At 40.3% G+C, this 16,160-nt stretch overlaps 1 protein-coding gene and 1 long non-coding RNA gene across 2 annotated transcripts; both read left to right on the top strand.

Annotated features, from left to right (window-relative positions):
• The first annotated feature begins 3,848 nt into the window (after positions 1-3,848).
• On the top strand, positions 3,849-7,865 carry LOC147908203 (uncharacterized). Its single transcript, XR_015546529.1, has 3 exons — positions 3,849-5,804; positions 6,276-6,449; positions 6,705-7,865. It is a non-coding gene; the product is annotated as an uncharacterized LOC147908203 (long non-coding RNA).
• Positions 7,866-9,966: 2,101 nt separating this feature from the next.
• On the top strand, positions 9,967-11,087 carry LOC147908204 (uncharacterized). The gene is given in 2 exon segments (XM_087410781.1): positions 9,967-10,277; positions 10,378-11,087. Coding segments are annotated over 2 exon segments (363 nt in total). The 5' UTR covers positions 9,967-10,193; the 3' UTR covers positions 10,657-11,087.
• The last annotated feature ends 5,073 nt before the right edge of the window (positions 11,088-16,160 follow it).

The following is a 16,160-nucleotide window of genomic DNA, read 5'->3' on the forward strand; positions in this document are numbered from 1 at the left end:
CACCGCTCTCCTCTCTCCTTATTCTCCCTTTCCGCCACTTCGTTCCCTCCTGCCGTCTTCCTATCTGTCCGGTTCTCGTCGATCCTCGTTGATTGTCCGACAAGACGAAGACGTGCGCACTCGCTTCGTGACGCGCTAGAACGCACGATTCGGAACAGATCGCTGGAAGCGTTTCTCTCAATCTTGTGTTTTCTCCAAAGAGAATAAAGAGCGTACTGATTCGTTCGATACTACGTGAGGTTAAAAATCTAAATCTCTTGCAATTAAAAAAAATATAATTAGATACTTGAGAAATTGTTGAGCAGTTTATGAATAAATTTTCGATATTTACAGAATGTTAATGTATCATTTCCTTTATGTAACATTTATTTTTAACAAAAATGGTGCAGGATTTCATAAAATTAGATCATGCGTCTCCTATATGAATTTAATTACCATCGAAGAAAGATGAAAAAAACTAGTTTTCGTACTATTATTATATATTATTCTTTATTTAAATTATATGATATTTTTCCGTTTTTTGGAGCATTTGGGGGAAGTAATCTCTTTCGTTATTACTTCCGTTGAAAGTGTCTAAGATAGTCGTTAAGGAGCCATTTGCAGAAAAATTTATAACAGTCGTTAGAGTAGAGAGAAGATCGAGCGTGGAGGGGTGAAAAAATAAATAAATATAGCGGGAGCACAACCCTTATGTACGGTCAGACCTTTCTTAAGTCGAGCTCGTTCATAATCTCACCGGCGGCTGCCGCTGACTTTAACCGAGCAGCGTCTCCGTTTGTGTTCTATCGTGTGTAACAGCGTGTGGATACGTGCGTGAAATTTCGACAGAAAAGCAGGATACTCGAAGCCGTACGGTTTCTATTAAAGGGTGACGACTGCAGATGATATAACTACCGTGAGGCTTCCGTGAAATATCGTCGAACAATGTTGACGCCATAGAATTTCATTTCAATTTCAACAATCCTATATTATAAAATATAGAATTTAAAAAATCGCCACGTTATCTTGAATGGAAAAAACAATCATGATTAACTAAAAAGATATGCTTGATTGAGTAGATTTTGGTGGAAATAAACAGAATTTCTGATTAATATAATCAAATATTTGGATCATTTCAAGTATATCAATTAAAATTTAGTTAGTGCGTATGTAGTAATATGTTATTATAATATACAAATGCCTGGTTATTATGATAAGGAAAAAAGGGCATAGTTTGATATTTCTTTATCTACTACCAATATATTTAATCATATATGTTTCATTACGTAATAATTTAATTATAATAACCAAAAATTCTATCAATACTTCTTTAATCATATATTGTTACGTAATATTGGGTCATCTAAAAAGTATCCGCGGTTTTTAGATGACCCAATATATATGGTTAAAGAAATATTGATAGAATTTTTGATTACTATAATTAAATTGTTTGATATTTATAAACCAAAAGTTTGTATTTTATTTTATAATTTATGTTTTAAAAGATTAAATTAATATTTATATATTTGTATAAATCAAATTTGTCTCGTTAAAAAATAAGTTTATTCGAAAGATAGATTACTCGTTCTTTAAATTTTGTTCAGTAAATTTAGCTAAGAGAGTATTAAAAATAACTAACAATTTTTCAAAATGGCACGAGGGTGTGCCAAGTATACGCTGCATTTATTCTGCATATTAATGAGGAGATATCAAAAATGATGTAAGTATAGCAATCGCGAAAAGGAATCGATAAGATCGATGAAAGAGCCAGGATGAGGGAACACGAGTACTCAAATACCGAATCGGAGAAGATTTTGGTGCCCGCAGCGGGATCCCGGAAATTAGCGATCTGTGCTCGTCGAGAAGGACCATGGTCCGTCACGTTCGTGAACCATTAGTCTCCTCTCGCCCAAGCCTCTCTAGCAAGAAGGGCGGAGAGACAGAGAGCGCGCTGGGGAGGGACAGTGAAAAAGTCAAGAGGGAGGACGATCTCCGTGGGTGGGGTAGCCCAGCAAGTTAAAAGGACAAGAATGTTTGACAGCCATTTTTCAGTAATCACGCTGAGTTAGTTATCGATCGCGAGGATCTCTTTCTTTCTCTTTCTCTCTTCCACTCCATCTTTCTCATCTCGGGGCCACCATCCCTGACACCCCCCCTTGTGGCGGCCCAATCTCAAGCGGTCACTCTTCGTTTTCTATTTCTCATCGCGCGCTCCCGATGAAGAGAGAAGTTATCTCTCATCTTCTCCTTCTCACACACGCATCTCCTCTCACCTTCGATATCGAAAATCTCGCGACGGTTTCTCTGCCTCTTTCTCATTTTCTTTTCTTTCTCTCTCAAACCTTCTCTCATTTCATTTCTAGCACCGGCGGTCACCAAGTCTGACGAACTTAATCCGAACCTATCCTCTCTCTAATACCGAGGCATTGTGCGCCTAGTTAGCAGCGGGGATCGCTCGGCGCATCATCGTGATTCATTTTTTATTTCCACGAAAAGTTTCTTGATTGATCGGAAATTAGGGAGCTTAAGTGCCATCCTGAGACCGCGACATGTTCCACAGAGAAGTGTAATCGATCACTGAAGAATGAGGTATCACTCTCGGCCCTTTGACTCCACTGGCAAATGTATACGATGTCGTTGACCAATTGTACTCTCTTTTAATGACAGATATCAATATGACTAGTAAAACGATGTTTGCAAGATGTTTGATATTCGCGAGAGTGTAGTGAGCGCAACTGCTTTCAAGTGCAGAAGACTCACAGTTAATCATTTATGATATATGGCAGGCTCAAAGATGTAACGCCATTTTTGTGTTATCTACTGTTGGATACACGTGATATATGTAACTGTCAACTAGATAATATAACACAACATACCTATCTAAATTCTCGAATACTATAATAGAACGATCTGCCATTTTATTAAAAAAAATTATTAAATAAAAAAATTTTTCTCTTCTTAACTATTCCTGTGCTGTCAGCTACGAAAAAAGAATATATGTCTGATCACTGAAAAAGTCTAGCTAAACGTTTCTTTCACACGCACATATTGTTTTATTTTTAAATTCCTACGCAGTAATAGTTGCGCGAATTCCAATGGGATTAATCGACGAGACGGCTCTACGAGACCCCCCTGAAGAAAGTAAAACGGAAACGATTAGAGGATCTTGATTGTGTGTGAGAGAGTCGCTCCATATAAATTTCTCTCCGTTTGCAATTTTCGGTTTTAGTGAACACTTCGATCCTGTCGGCCGATTGAAGAGCGAAACCTCGGCACTCGTCGCGGATGATGGCCGCCTTTGCCGCTCGATTACCCATAAATCTGCGCTAAAGGTTTGAGGCCGGCGACTTAAATGACGGACTCGTCTTCCTTCCTTTCCTTCCTGCGGCTGATGCTCAACAACAGTATCGCCTTAAGCAACCGCGGGTGGAACGCAAAGTGGTCCGGCGGATCGCGCATTTTTGCGCTCCTCGCCTGTACGTAATTACTGAAATTTTTTAAACGCTGGTTATTTTCGGGAAGACCGTAGTGAATCGTTTCGGATCCAGCCCACCGATTTGTGATTTATCTCCATCTCTGCGTATAACGCTCGTCCACTGATGTCTGTGCTTTTGTTGTTCGCTGCTCCGATATCCGGAACTTTTATTGCCCCGTAAGCCTCGTATGTTCTATCAATAGCAACGGCAGTAAAATCACTATATATCAGGCATCAATTAATGCAAATTATATATTGTGGAAAGAATGAGTTTGCTGAAATATCTAAAAATTTTGCTAGATCTGAAAATAATTTTGATGAACTATTAAAATAATATAGTTATAACAGAACACTTAAAGAGTTGATGACAATGCTGCAAAAAAATTTTGAAAATCAACTTGAGCGTTCGACATAATTATTTTGGTTGTTTAATAAAATTATCTTCAGATCTACACCTAGTGAATTTTTAGATATTTCTTTCTTTTCATGTACGCATAAAATCATTAACAATTGTTTACTTGCTTTAAAAGAATACGTTAACATCTCAAAAAGTATCGAAATGTATCTTCAGCCCTTTCAATTTCTGACATAAATAAATATGTCCATATAAAAGATCAATAATACGTAAAAATGTAATGAAAAAATCTGATAATAATTAATTACTAAATATATTTTTGCTTATTGATGTAATATTTAATAATTATTACTAAACAATTAATAATAACAGTAATTTAACCGCCTAATGTACATATAGTAGCTATATTTTCTCTAAATCACGCGCTCTTTTTAAATTTCAATATCCTTATAAATATATAATAAATCTCTAATGCGCATTTTGACCAATATAGATTAATCTCGGTTTATCTTTCTCTCCATCTTTTTGTAATTCTTACATAATAATCGAGTCTTTTTGTTCGTTTAACTTTCCACAATGTAAAATTAGAAAAAAAGGTGAAGAGTTAGTTGAATCGAGAATAAAGCTAAAGTACCATTGATGAAAACAGACATAATGATAATATTCTCAACGAACAATAACATCTAGAAATACATACGCATATGTACAAAGCTGTTTTATCTTTCAATGTGATATTTTATGCAAACATCTTTTAAGTCACATTTGTTATATTCTTTTTTTTCACTTCGTGCACATTTAAAATTCCATGCATTATATCTACAAGGAAACTCGACAATAATATTCTTCCTTCGCTGAGATTAATTCACCACGTATTCTGGTATAATGTATTCAAATCTTCCAAATCCATTTCCAAATAAATCCGTAAAGTATCATTCTTGCTCCGCATTCATTTCCCGCGTTCTCCGTTTCCCCGCATGAACCGAGGAGAGTCGATCACACGCAAGGTCTCGCAATTAACGAATCAGATACGGCGCGACATCAAAAAGACAAATGATCCCGGCGAGATGGGAGCGGATAAATGCGTCCTTTTTTCTCCTGTCCTCCCACCCTCCCGCGCCTCTTCGCAGCGTGCTCGCGCTTGACGAGTATGAATCGGGGATCTGATAACCGAAGAAACGGTTTGAGCGTCCGGAGCGAGGGACTATGAGAGGAGATGGCGGACGAAGAGGAGCCAGAGAACGAGGTGAGGGATCGGTACAGAGAAGGGAGACAAGTCAGAGATAGAGGGAAGGAAGGGGGGAAGGGAAGGTGGATGAGTATGAAAATTATTCTCTGGATGCGCGTACGGGGCGCACACTTGTCAAGATGGCGCATGGAATTAATTAAATTAAGCCCGCACCTCCCTCGGAGAAGGTAACCCGAGCGAGCCCGACCGAGACGACGAACGTCGAGCAGATCGACAGTGGAAGAGAGACGTGAACGGGTAGAGGGATGAGGGGGAGCGAGGAAGACCGAGAGGGATCTTCGGTTCGACATCGAGTGCAAGTCATTCCAGTCATTGGTCGCTCCATAGGAATCCTGGACGCGTGTGTGCGAACGCGAGCGCGTACGTCCGAACGAGTACGTGCCCGCTCGCACGATCGTGTGGGTGGACGAGGTGTGTTTTGACGTTTGCCCTCACGCCAGGTATTCTCATACCTTCGATGCCGTCGTGTCGGAATTCGAGACGCGCGAAACTCTCCCGCAACCGGGTTGAATTCGCGGATTTTGATGTAGGCCGCAATTCAGTGGCTACCACGTGTATACTTATACACGATCGATCGGCTGTTTAGTGTATATATAATACAGCTCGTATAATTCTATATCGATACAGAGAATTAATCGTATTATATCGCCCGCAGATATATTCAAAGAAGATTTGCAAATTTATCAATAATTTAAAAAATTCTTGTTTGAGATTTTATTTGAAAGTAAAACGCCCTATGCAACAGCAAAGTAAGTTTCGAAACATGTTGAACTTGGTTACTTAAAAATAACTTTTGAAAGTAAGAAGAATAAAAGAAGCAAAAAATAATAATTTTCTGTAATATTTGTCGATGATACATTCATTTCTAAGTATGACTTTCAAGAGTGACTCTTGACTGTATTTCTCTAAAATGGATAATAAACATAAGCTAAGAGAATCGGAATCGATAGTTCTTTGTATGGCTGACATAATGGCTACATTCAGAAAACACAATGGTTGAGTGAACGCATGTTGTTATTGATGTATTTGTTGTTATTTCTTTTAAATTTATCATGGATCTAAAGAGCTATTGGATCATGGATCCAATCACAGGTAATAATTACTGAGCGCTCACTTAACGGTTATGTTTTCTGAATGCAGCCATTATGTCAGCCGTACAAAGAACTATCGATTCCGATAGTTCTCATAGATTAATCTTCAAAAATTTTTGACAATGCCAGACAAAAGAGCGTGGCTTGCGGGTAAGAGCAAGACATGTCCACAAACTGATACGTGTGCGCCAGGTTTCGTCCGTCACAAGAGACAGAGTAATAAAAAGATGAGAGGCTTAAAGAGCGGGTGAGAAGGACGAGCGAAGAGCCGGCCGACCCTGAAATATTGCAGTTAGGTGGTATGTACGTACCTGAGCAGTGCCGGCTTGTTGACACTTGGCCCCTGGGCCGCTAAATCGCTTTGGAGTTAAGCATCCGCAGGCCTAAACGTCTCTCCCCTGCGGAGTCAGGGAATAACGCGAAAAGAAGAAAGCAATGCAATGCGGTCTCTCTCTCTCTCTCTCTCTCTCTCTCTCTCTCTCTCTCTCTCTCTCTGCGCTCGCTCGCTCACTAGTCTCTTGTCTCTCTTCTTCACTCCTTCTCTCGTCTCGTTTCCAGTCCGACGAAGAGAAGACAGAGCAAAGAAGGTGAGCACGAGAGAAACAGCGAATCTGCGGGATAAAGGATGCAAATGCTCGCGCCGACCATCAAAATCTAATTAACCAACGAAAGAACGAGCCCGGGCGAAAGCCAAAAAGATTCGAGGAAGAAAAAGGCGAGACTGCAGGGTGCAAGCGGGAGGTTTAGCGGTTCGGAGGTGTCAGAGACCGGTAAGGTTCGCTTATGCATATGCCAGGTTTCCTCCACCTACTACTCTTTCCCCTCTTCCTCAACCCCCCTTCTCTTTCCGCTCCGTCGCCAGCAACTTCTTCGTCCAGATTCGCGAATGGGGGTGAGAGGACCAGAGCAAGGAAATCTCTATAGCAAACGTCGTTACGAGCCGAGTTTATGTCGCTCGCCGCATATAACACTTGGCAGAACCAAAATTCGTCGGCGTGTAGCGGGAGTCCTAAATTATCTGCGTTCACTTTTAGAGAAAACGCGTAGAATTGAATCGCGCGCATCCAGGCCCTCGTGCGTTTCTTTATTGACACTTTATTATTACGGTGGGTTCCGAAATTACCCAGCAATCTCCTTACGATCGATTGCTCCTAGGAAGAACATGCAAAAAAGAAATCGTAATATTAAACAGAAATAAACCCAACACAACGTAACATGCAAAAGAGAACCGGTGCACCTTCTCGATTAAGAGTCCTGAAGAGTGAAAATATCACGGCAAATCCGTGAGCCAAGATAACAATCAGTCGTCGATCGAATTGGTCGCGCATTTAGATTCGCTAACCTGCTCCGAACTAAATTGAATTTGGCCGCGGCAAAAAGTACTAACTTCATCGATCTCGGGAGTGTCGAAGATGAGTTCGAGTGCGCGCGCGGCGCGTCCGAAGGTGATTCGAAAAAGAGCTCCGGGGCCTTGGGTTAAATGCCAATCGAGCTGGTGCATTGTGGGTAGAAGGGCCTGGAGCGCTAAAGGGCCCGAGAGAGGAACCACGTGATATCGCGTCTGCGTTGTGTTACACGTTAGCGTGAGTGGTTGTTGGTTTATTAAGGTTATTGATGCGAGATCAGATCTACAGTCGGATTAGTCAGGGCTGGGTTCTGATTCCTACCCGTCTCTACTCTTTATGCTCTTTTTCGCCCTCCCCTACCTCGCGCCCGTCTTATTACACGTGCCCTCATCTTGTATTTACCTTGCTGCTCTCACTCCCACACGAAGATAAGTCTAGACATCAACCTCTCGTCAATAGATGCGTCTACATTGCAATTGGTAAAGTTCTTTGTATACGATCGGGAATTAATGTATCTTTCTATACAAATAAATCTTTAACAGAATTGTATACTCTTATTTTTTGTTATTCTTTCATCTCAATTTCTTTTTCACTTTTTTTAGAAGAAAATCTTTGGAGAATCTACGTAACATTTAAATGTTTAAAAATCGTAAAAATAAAAGACATTCTAACTTTTTCAAATGTACGTAAAGTATCCTTAAGACGTCCTTCGAATTTTTATGCTGCTTGGAAAGAGAATGGAGTAATTTTTCGACATGATGCACTAAAAAGCTAAATGCATAAAAAGCTAAATTTATTTTCATTTATTTACTCTTTCCGATTATTTAAGCAACTTGATTCTCCGCAGAAGCAAAGAACGTTTCTTCGATAAAAAGAAACTTTTCGCGAGGGTCCGGTTCCTTTTCGGTGTCTGAATCTGGAAACAAGCAAACTGGCCAATCGAAGATCGAAGTAGTTTCCGATGTCAACGACTGCAACCTCCGATGTCTACTGCGGTCTGTTTTCAAGGATAATTCGCGATTCGTGTCGATCGTAATTCTTCTTTCTCTTTCATCGTCCTATCCCCTCCCCTCCCTCCCTCCCCACTCGCGAAGCCACCCGCGCGCGTTTGTGTCTCCGCTCGGAATTACAGGCGGATTTACAAGGGACGGTGGATTTACAAGCCGACCAAGAGTGGCCTTTCCTGTTCATCGCGCCGAGTCCTGAAATCGTCGGAAAGTACCGAAAAAGCGGACCACTCATGGAACTCAGGCGGAATGCTCGCAAGAAACGACCGCGATTATTTCAATACATCGTCGGAGACGTTACAAAGACGTACCGAGCGTGGCCAGGTCGATGGCGAATATCTAAAAGCCATGTTAGCTCACCGGAAGCGTGGAACGGAACGCAACTTCCATAATCGCTCAATTTCTTCATCACGATTACTGTAATTAAGACCTAAAGTTGGAATAAAAGCTCGACGATCAAGAAATCGAGGTGTCATAACAAGTCTAATTCGTTTAAAACGCAAGAGGCACGTAGAAAAATATTCTCTTCGAGATATGTATACAAAAGGGACGTGACGCGACGGGTGTACACTCTTTCACTCGGCCAATTCCGAGAGGAATTCGGTTCAAAGAGCTCCGCTCACCCTAGTGGACCGTACACACCGCGGAAGATCGGTTGAAGAGAGCCGAGTGACTCCCGGCATAAAGTAAAAATTCACTTTCAGTCGCAATAAAAGTTCGGGAGCGCGCGATACACGATGTGTGCATCGCGCCGAGCGCAATCCTCCGGCAACGGAAAGACATTAAAGTGTCGAGACACGCCCTGGAATTTGGTCAATAACGTACCTCTTTCCTCTCTGCCACGTTCATTCCACCGACCGCTCTCGCCCTCTTTCTCCCGTTTCTCGCGCGAGATACGTCGACATTATCGCGGCGGAGACCCGGTACAGTCGCGGGCATCCTAAAACAACAATGGAGGCATTAAGATGATCTACGGCCGAGTCGCTTGACCCTCTGATTCAAAAAAGGTGTTCGAATCCATTCGAGAAAGAGAGCGCCGACCGGTGACGGCAGGTGGGAGAAGGAGCGAGTGAGCAGGAGAAAAAGAACGAGGAGGGTCTCCTCGCGGCGTTCGTGTGGGTGTCAGCTTAATGTTCCCGGTCCGAGTGTGGGTGACCGTCGTGTTTCGAGTGTGAGTCGAGGTTTTAAGTTCCTCCTCGTATGGCCCGCGCGAGCGCACTTTCGAGCCTGATTAAATATATATTAGGAGCGAGAGAGGAGAGAGAGGAGAGAGAAAGGAGTGAGGAGGCGCGAGGGAAGTGGGGAACTGACTCACGGCGGGGGGTGTGGTATTTTTTCAAGAGGGCGAGCAAGTGGGGCCCCATGGCTAAAGGGTGCGGTCGATACCAAATCCCTGAGCGAGAAATGCGATGACGCTTTCATTTCGTTACAATCTGCAAGTATTCTTTCTGAATACCGTAACGTTAATCGTGATAACTTGAGTTAAAAATGGAATACTGTTAATAAGAAATATTTTCATGTATGTTTCTATTTGTGTTGAACCAGTCCTCAAAATCTCGTTTTCGACCTCTAATAATTTTAACTCTTTAAAGTTTAATTATTTAAATATATAATTTAAAAATTTAAATGATTTAAAATGACATATTACATTACAATAACTTATCGTTTTCCAAGTTAAACAGGCTAAACTTTTCATGTTTGAGATCGTGCTGCACGTTAGAGAGATTAAGAGACGTAAAATATTGCGATGCATATTCTTGGCAATGTTCTATCAAGAGGTAAAGTAAATCTTGATTTCCCAACAGCCACAAGACAAACGAATATGAAGGAATCTCACGATCAGTTACGAAATCAAAAACTCCCGCTGTTATGTTTCAGACAGGTTGGTCGTTACAAGGTCGAACCCAGTCCGCCCTACGGATGATGTCCAGACCAGATCCTGTTATTACGATCGGCTCATTAGGTAACCAAACATTTTCACGGACACCCGGTAGCGCGTTAATGACTGATGACCGGAAAACGCGAGTAGAAGACCTAACTGGTAAACGAGACTACCTGGATTAGTAGCTTTCTTCCTCCTTGTTCATTCATCCGTTTCGTCCTGGTCTACTGTTTTCGGTCCTTACTTCCATATCGATGCTTGTCGTCCCTTATTAATGAGCCGAAGATAAATTCGGAGACGCGATACAACCGCCGCTGCTTGGGGGAGCGCCTTTCTCATATTTCCAAGCAGGGATGAGACGAAAGTGCGGTGAAGGGTGATCTACATCATTAGAATTAACGAGAGCCCACCGATCTCTTAATGGATACACACAAGTGGCAACGAATGTTTTATCCGAGTGACTTATTACTCTCGCTGGATAAACGCATCGGTCCATCTGAGAGAGTCTTTCAACCTCTGAATAGTCCTGATGTTCATGTTCAATCGAATGAAAGACGTTAATCTAACAAGGGATAGAAATGTCCATACGACAAATAGAAATTTAATATTACTTATATATCAATTCTTATAATATATTACATACCTAATGCTACACATACACACTAAATACGATAAATTTTATTAATAAATGAAATTTGATAAATAACTTAATGAAAAAAAAAGTGAGATATTCGTTTATTTTATTTATTTTATTTTATTTATGCGATTGTTCATTTGCAAAAATTCATTTAAAAAGTAAAAATTCTAAAGTTTAATGTTTTTTTCGACACACGATGTTATATGACAACGTCACATTACGTGTAATTATTATCATCAGAAACGGAGACGGCAGGGAGATGTACAGGACAGCGGGGGAGACATTGTAACGAGACGGACAGAGATAGGTCATAATAGTGGCTCACTCGATGTTGTTAGGAGTCAACAGAGGATCGCGCCGAGATAGCGCGTTAATGCACGCATTTATTTGAAATATTAAACCTGAAGGAACGAAGAAGAAGCGAGCGTGCTCGCGCGCTTGCTCCGCGAGGTCGAGCCGTGTTAAGAAGGGAGACACGAGAAGGGACAATTATAAATGATGATAATTAGCAAAGATCTTAACCGGTCACTCCGTGACTTTACAGTTGTAATCGTGCGCATCGAGGGACTACACTCTGGATCTCTCTGCAGGGTGATTTTACGATAGCCACGGCATGGAATTTGAAAACTTATCGGATGAAATCTAATAAAACATTACAAAGATGAAATCTAATTTATTTACCATGTCTGAGAAATATTTAAACAGCAGATTTTAATTCTGTAATCAAAACGTTGCCACGTATAAAATCAAAATTTATTCAATAATTACACATTTATTCTTACAGATATATTAAATATCCCCTAGATAATTAGGTAACGTTAGTTATTTTGAAGAAAAAGAATTATGTAAGTCTTCTGTAAAATATGTTTCCAGATAAAAATTTCATTAAGATAAAACAAATAAAATACTACTAATGAAAGAAGAGAATTTTAATCTTAAAGACATTCGCCTGATTTAGATTAACGAAAGGTCCGAAGAATTTCATCTCAACCTGTGGCAAGAATCATTTCAATCCGATGTGCAAAAGAAACAGTCTTTCTCTCTCAAAGACACACATTGATTGTTTCTCTCTCGCCTATGTGTTACACCTACGAAGAAGAAATCTCAGACAACCGTTGATCGAATCAACACCGACTAACAGAGTGATACCACAAACTCACTCTCTCTTCTTTCTTCTCCTTCTCTTTCTCCTCCTAATTATTAATGTTCTCGAGCACGCGGAGATAAACCTCAGAATCATCGTCGAAGTATTCAAAGCCTTCTCGCTCGGCCTCTCGTTATTGAATATGAATGATTAATTAAGAACATCTCACAATCCGCCAGCTCGTCATTCGATCCCTCCTCTCACTAAAAACAAACTTTGAATACTATGTATTCGATACTGTACGATAGCTGTGTAGGAAATGAATATTTGATATTGGAAGATCATATAAAGAGATATGCAAAAGATAAATACATTGTATATATGAATAATGAATTGTTCACTCCATTATTTACAAAAAAATTATAATTTATACTATTTCTTTTATAAAAACAAATATGATTGCAATTATTAGGCATTGTTGACTTTCGAAGTTACAAAACCCAAATGTTTGTATATCACTGATATCTAAAATTAAAATCTGCCACTTAATTCACCATTAATTTACATATTGTTGTGTTCAAATATTAATTTCATCATTGAAACGAAATTTTTACGCAGTTACAAAAAAATCATGAAACGATTATAAATAAGATATTCTCGCAGCAAACAAATACTGTCAGGTGTGTCAGCTTTCAATTACAACAAACCGAATTCACCACGACGAGCTGCTCGCCGAGGTCAGAACCCGATTCCTCTCAGAGTGTTATCATCGATTTCAATTATACATATCGATCAGCGTGCATTCGACGTGCGCACAGACCCCTTTGTTCATTTCCACACGTCGAAAGAGTTCATCTCCGTAGACCTTTGCTACAATGACTTGAGAAGAGAAAAAAAAACAGAACCGGCAACACAACAGAACCAACTGATACAATATTCATTTACTGCTGCGTGTGTCTATGCTTCATAATGTCACGGCGGGGGGATCGAGGGGCGAGATGAGGCAAAAAGAGACAGAGAAAGAGAGTTGCATTCAAATGAAGGAATGCCGGGGGCGGTGGGATGGGGTGGGGTAGGTGGGACTCCAGGATGACACTTCTCGTAGGTGATTTATACCCGCTGGTCGAATGACCATCATCTCGTGGAAAGATCTACAGGATCTTCAAGGCGCTTAGTTAGTCGCTGAACGAAGGATAGTTAGTCCCTACGATGGACACATATGCGAATGTGAAGGTGAGTGGGGGAGGCAGGACGACAGAGACTTAACGTACGATAGAGCCTTATGTAATCTGAAACATATAATTCCGCCGTTACTCTCGTTACTCCCATCTGAAATCATCGTTTGTTTAATCGCCGACATTCATTCATTGTTACGAAATCGGCCGGCTGGGCCGAAGGTCTAAAAGTGCGGATGAGAAAAATTATATCGAAACGCGAATGTAATAATTTACATTGCGCCTACTTTCATACATGAGAAAGTAAATGAGCAAGTAAAAATCGGACGTATTCAGGGGGAACTATCGATTGCGCGAGCATAAAATCACCTCCCGCGAACGGAGGTGCGAGGCACGAAGGAACAAAAGCGTCTACGAGTGTACTCCGAGAAAGAATTAACACAATAGCTCTCGCCAACTTTGATTGGCCAGCCGACTCGTGAAGTTAAGTGCATATTCCCCGAGGCAAACAATGTTAAAATAGCACAGACGGCAATAGGTCGGCCGTGTAGCGCGAAGTTATCCCCCTTTCTTTCTCCAGGGTAAGTATGCGTACAAGTACTCGCATTAACTGTGTAAATAGCTATTTGTCTTACGAGTGGTTGGATAAGAATTAGTGTTTTAACGCCGAAGAGACACGAAAAGAAAGAAACGGAAATGGCATCGCGGGTCTCAAGTATTTTCGAGTGGATTTTTGCTATTTCTTTTACTCTCTATCTATTTTTACGATTTCCTCATAAAGTTCCGAAAAATTGTTGCCAACACTTCTCTGCGAAGAACTCTTTATGAAGGGTCAAAATATGCTAATAATAATAACGGACCGTTTAATGAATTTTCAATATAACGCAATTGATTTATCGAGCGCGATTACTTGAGAAATTAACGAGAAATATCGAAACAATGGAATGTCGAAACAATGTTTAAAACGACGGAAGTTATTACGCACAATATTCTGCATTGTATCTACGGCAATTTCACGCTAGTTCCACGCTTCCCTGACCAATCGTGGAAGTCAACAAAATTACTGATGCTTTTGCGAAAGAGGATTTCCAGGTGCAATAAAATAAACCATTTACATTTATGGAATAATAATAAACCACTCCATGCTGTTTTTAGAAATAATTCCACGCTTTCCTGATAAATTGTGAAAGCCGTGTGAAAGCAACGAATTAGGGAAAAATCATTGCAGCGAGACTCTTTTGTTGGACTACATACGTCAACGGTTATTAATTTCGATGCTTTCACGATTTATTCAATACTCAAAAGGAAATTATCGAGATTTGGTAATCGTTTAACTTATTCAATGATCAATTTAGAGAACACTGCAGATAAAATGAATTTCTAATAGTCGACCTACATAAGATTATCTCCATCTGCATTATTAATGAACTTTTATGACGCAGCAATGTCGATCGTTAATTATATCAACTACTTTGAATATCTATCTCGTTTACTTAATAGTTCAGGACTCAGAGAAACGTAATATTTCACAGATCAACAAAGAAGTCACAAAACGAGATCACAAAAGATTACAAGATGAATGCATCATCTTGCAAACTATTCCTTATATAAAGCTATGCATTCAATTTTTTTTACAAGCTATGCATTCTATTATATGTAAAGCACACCGCTTTATTTCGAAATGTGTAATTATCTTAATTAAACATCAAAGTCACATAAGGTATGCTACAGAAATTATTTATGTGGGTGGACTTAGCAATAAGCGTCTCGCATTACAATAAATTTGCATAACGCGTACTTATTGCCGCTTTAGAAGTTTTGGTATTTGAACGTCGACTGCAACGAGAAATAATCGGTAGCACGTGGATAAACTCGGCGAATCTCATACTGGCGAGTGCAGAGTTTTGAAATCACACCGTCTTCGCGCGTTAGGGACAAAAGAGTTTGAAGAACGTGAACTGTCGTCGATGTGGAAAAACGTGAGTTGAGGCTAACGAAGGCATATGTACACACAAAGTCAACGTCGTGAGTTCATGAACCGTGAAGTAGAAGAAGTGGAAGTAGAAGTAGAAGTAGAAGAGACAACGACTACGACCAAGAAAACGGAGAAGAGGATAGAAGAGAAAGACCGGCGCCACTCTTCGAAACGGTGCCCTGTCCGGATCTTTCGTGGTGTGCAGGCTCGCGCGCCAACTCGCGGGGGTAAACAGACGAAATTATATCGAAGAAAAATTACCTCGAGATAATAGTGATTAATGATCAGCCGGATGGGCGCGTGTGCGTGGAAACAGGTACGTGTGCGTGCACGTCAGTACGCCGATGCCCGGTAAAATATGATACTTCAGTAAACTCTCCTCTCCACTACACTGCTTCTATCCCCTTCAAACGTTCCCCTAAGTATATCGCGTACTTCACTATGCAGTCCCACCAACTTCGGCGACACGGAGCGCAGCGATGAAAGAAGAACACGAGAGGAGCCAGACACAGCAATCTTCTCTAATTAACGCATTAAGACTAATCAGAGGCAAGTCGGGTTATTCTCGTTCGGCATTCGGGCCCACTCGCTTAGATTTAACGCATCGCCTAAATTAATTCTAATTATTTCCGCGGCACGTACTCAACGACGATTCGCACGCTACATGGCGATTTGCCTTGCGTTACTGATATATTGTTTATACAATTTTTATAATGAACAAATATTGAGTCGCTATACATTTCAAAAGTTTGAAAACACTTTTTACAACTTTAATTTTTTTAGATTACTTACACAAATATTCATAATAATGTTTTTTTAAATTATAATTCTTTATGTACAATAATAACAGTTATTGGATCTAAAGAATTATTCTTAAAAATTTTTTAATGTATATTTAAATAAATAAT

This window comes from Acromyrmex echinatior, chromosome 10, assembly GCF_024713525.1.
Source record: "Acromyrmex echinatior isolate Ae372 chromosome 10, ASM2471352v2, whole genome shotgun sequence".
In the NCBI taxonomy this organism is placed as follows: domain Eukaryota; kingdom Metazoa; phylum Arthropoda; class Insecta; order Hymenoptera; family Formicidae; genus Acromyrmex; species Acromyrmex echinatior.